The sequence below is a fragment of the Oncorhynchus tshawytscha genome, unplaced genomic scaffold (genome assembly GCF_018296145.1).
Source record: "Oncorhynchus tshawytscha isolate Ot180627B unplaced genomic scaffold, Otsh_v2.0 Un_contig_6749_pilon_pilon, whole genome shotgun sequence".
Classification (NCBI taxonomy): domain Eukaryota; kingdom Metazoa; phylum Chordata; class Actinopteri; order Salmoniformes; family Salmonidae; genus Oncorhynchus; species Oncorhynchus tshawytscha.
In genome coordinates this window covers 64,699-67,959 of record NW_024608649.1, presented here as the reverse complement: position 1 = coordinate 67,959, position 3,261 = coordinate 64,699, and the positions used below count along the sequence as shown (strand labels likewise).

Here is a 3,261-nt window from a genome sequence, read left to right as displayed (position 1 = left end):
GATGTTTTTTCCCCTGAGTTCAGTTGCTTGACAGTCCTAAAATGTCAGAACGCTAAGTGTTTCTTGAAATTGTTGTACACCTTGTTACCAAAAAAAGCAAGTCACCAGCCAGGCTTAAGAACCAATTCATATTTATGTCTCTAGAAAATTTTGTATAAAGTGAGAGCTTAAGTGCACCTTTTAAAATCTATTGAAGTTCCTGCCAGGGGCTTCTGCAAGTGCAACCTCATTGTGTCAGGTAGAAATGGATTGTGCAGAAGACCACATTGAGAGTTGACATAAGGAATGTCTGAACAACTCCAAGTGGAGTACTTTTCACAGCTGAAATAGATGAACGCATATATGATTGCATCCATGTGCCTGGTCAGACCAACATTGTAGAACAGGCAGAATGTGTCAAGTTGGTTAAATGTTTCTGAATAAGGCCAAGGAGAAACTTCAGCATCCCTGGGACAGGTTAGTGACAGGTAATGGGATGATGAGTTACACTGCATTCACATTCTTTAGGCATTGGTGGTAAAAGGCAGATTACTGTAAACCAAACAGCCTACACTAAGGGACAGGTAAAGTATGAACATATGAGGGAGCTTTGACAAGTTAGAGAACTTTAGAATTTGAACTACCAGAAACAAATCTGTTTATACAAGTGTTGTGAACCACATTCCCTTTTACTCCAGGCCCACAGTCTGTTACCACACAGCAAGCACATGGTAGGCAGAAGAGAACATTATATTTAAAGGACAAGGTTTTGAAAGTCAAATGGTTTATTGTGTAAATCATGCAAGAGTAGCAGGAACACAAGGCTAAATCAAAAGCATAACCGTTGAACCTAAAAGTGTGTCAGCAATATCGCTACATCAGAAGTCAATTTAGTCGTATGTTTATGAAAACAATTCATAACATTGTATCATCCACCCCTGTATACAATTTGCATGACGAGGTACAAGTGAAGGAGAACCTCATTTCAAACAAGTGCATTAGTTCGCACATTTCCCCACCTCAGTTACCTTTACTGTACCTCTAGCAGAAAAGGGTAACAGGGATAAGACGATTAAGGAGTTGGCCAAACCAAATTATGATCTCCCTAGTTGAGTGGTCGGTCCGTCTGTTCAAGGCTTGTCGCTTCTGCTGAGGCGCCGGGGCCGGACGCTTCTGCTGAGGCGCCGGGGCCGGACGCTTCTGCTGAGGCGCCGGGGCCGGACGCTTCTGCTGAGGCGCCGGGGCCGGACGCTTCTGCTGAGGCGCCGGGGCCTGACGCTTCTGCTGAGGCGCCGGGGCCTGAAGCTTCTGCTGAGGCGCCGGGGCCTGAAGCTTCTGCTGAGGCGCCGGGGCCTGAAGCTTCTGCTGAGGCGCCGGGGCCTGAAGCTTCTGCTGAGGCGCCGGGGCCTGAAGCTTCTGCTGAGGCGCCGGGGCCTGAAGCTTCTGCTGAGGCGCCGGGGCCTGAAGCTTCTGCTGAGGCGCCGGGGCCTGAAGCTTCTGCTGAGGCGCCGGGGCCTGAAGCTTCTGCTGAGGCGCCGGGGCCTGAAGCTTCTGCTGAGACGCCGGGGCCGGATTTCACACTTGACGTGGCATTGTGGCCAGTAGCTTCCGCTGACGTGGCATTGTGGCCAGTAGCTTCCGCTGACGTGGCATTGTGGCCAGTAGCTTTAGGACCAGACACCACACTTGCTTGGGCATAGGATCCAGTTGGTTCAGGTCCAGTGTAGGCAGGATGCCCATGAGCGTTACCTAGGAAACAAAGAAAACATTGTGGTAAAATGCCAGCCTTCATTTGGATCGGAACTAGACCTGTGATTTGACCTGAATTAGTGTAAAGCAAAACGCACCTTTAAGTGTAAAACAAGTTATCCCTCCAATTAGCAGGCAACAAATCCAAGAAAACCTACACAAAATAGTCAGACAGTTAAACATAAATAACCAGTGAACACTTTAAGACATGGTAAACCAACCAGATGAACGCATTGAAAAACTAACCTCAAAGAGAGTCCAAAAGCCATATCAGTGATCAAAACCACAACAGTATTCAAGAACTAATTCTCGACAGCCTGCCAGAATATCCCGGTTGCTATATCTAACAGCTGTTTTGGTTGCACCTCATAAAGGAATCCCAGACCCTTCTACCCTGGCTGGCTAATTATGTACAGCTGTCAGCCAATGAACTTCATTTCCATTGGTTCAATTTCCCAAAAGTGATTAGGTGCAGTCATCCGTTGACGTATGGTGAACAACAGAGGGAGAATTGGACGACAAAAGAAAGACCAAATTCAGTTCAACAATTTACAAAAAAACAGACAATTGATGAACGCATATTACATTTCATACATGTTCATTCGTCTGTAGCTGCCAAATTCTGATCTTTTTCCCACTAATTGGTCTTTTCACCAATCAGGTCAGCTGTTTTGCCAGCAAAGGATCAGAATTGGGCTCCCTGTGTAAACACATCCTGTGTGGCTGGGACCAAACAGACCATGAGGTAGTTTGTGATTGCATCCAAACAGACTTCAGCCAATTTCCAAAGCTTAGACGTTGCTGAAGTCTGCCAGATCTTACATCGCCTTGATAGGTATTTTAAGTATCAGCTAACCACATCATATGTCAGAGGATGACACAGTTGATGATGTGGCACGCAACCATTGGTTGTTGCGTTGCCTCACCCTTAGCTGTAGAAACTGACCTATTGCTGTGTTACACAGGGAGCCCAATTCTAATCGTATTTCCAATGATTAATGTTTTGAGCAATCACATCAGATCTTTTCACATCAGATCTTAGTCAAAAGACTAATTAGTGAAAAAAAATATCAGAATTGGGATGCCTTTGTAATGCAGCCTATGAGGGAGTTCTACTAACCTGAGCCGCAGTGCACCGGTCTACAGAAGGTGATGTGAAAAGGCAAAAGCAGTGAGGGAGGAGCGCCCTTCTCAAATCGTACAGTTAGTGGTGTAATGGAGGATATACGCAGGTGTACCACTTTGTTTTCAATGGACATTTTGTGTACTCAATTCTTAATCCCCACTGATGTGTATCAAAGTAGTATACTGGAGGTATATGCTGTATCAATTCATAAGGCTGATGGAACAGATCAGAATGTTAGGATCCAAATGTTGAAAAACTATTATTTCTTCACATTTTAAGTGCATGAATGTGCACATGGTGGTAGGCCTATTCAGAATGTTCTAAAATGCCACACCAGAGGAGGCTGGTGGGAAGAGCTAAAGGAGGACGGGCTGATTGTAATGGCTGGAATGGAATCCATGGAACGG

At 45.6% G+C, this 3,261-nt stretch overlaps 1 protein-coding gene across 3 annotated transcripts; it reads right to left on the bottom strand.

Moving 5' to 3' along the window:
- Nucleotides 1-746: 746 nt before the first annotated feature.
- LOC121843696 (mucin-13-like) lies at nucleotides 747-2,121 on the bottom strand. Of its 3 annotated transcripts, none has more exons than XM_042313473.1 (4): nucleotides 1,975-2,121; nucleotides 1,827-1,882; nucleotides 1,549-1,728; nucleotides 747-1,513 (listed from the first exon to the last, which is right to left on the bottom strand). In XM_042313473.1, exons 1-4 carry the CDS (start codon nucleotides 1,995-1,997, stop codon nucleotides 1,110-1,112), a joined length of 663 nt encoding a protein of 220 aa, XP_042169407.1. In that variant the 5' UTR covers nucleotides 1,998-2,121; the 3' UTR covers nucleotides 747-1,109. The 3 variants fall into 3 exon arrangements, with proteins under 3 accessions (XP_042169407.1, XP_042169406.1, XP_042169405.1); XM_042313472.1 differs by having other exon boundaries at nucleotides 747-1,617; nucleotides 1,648-1,728; XM_042313471.1 differs by having other exon boundaries at nucleotides 747-1,728; nucleotides 1,975-2,118.
- Between the last annotated feature and the right edge of the window lie 1,140 nt (nucleotides 2,122-3,261).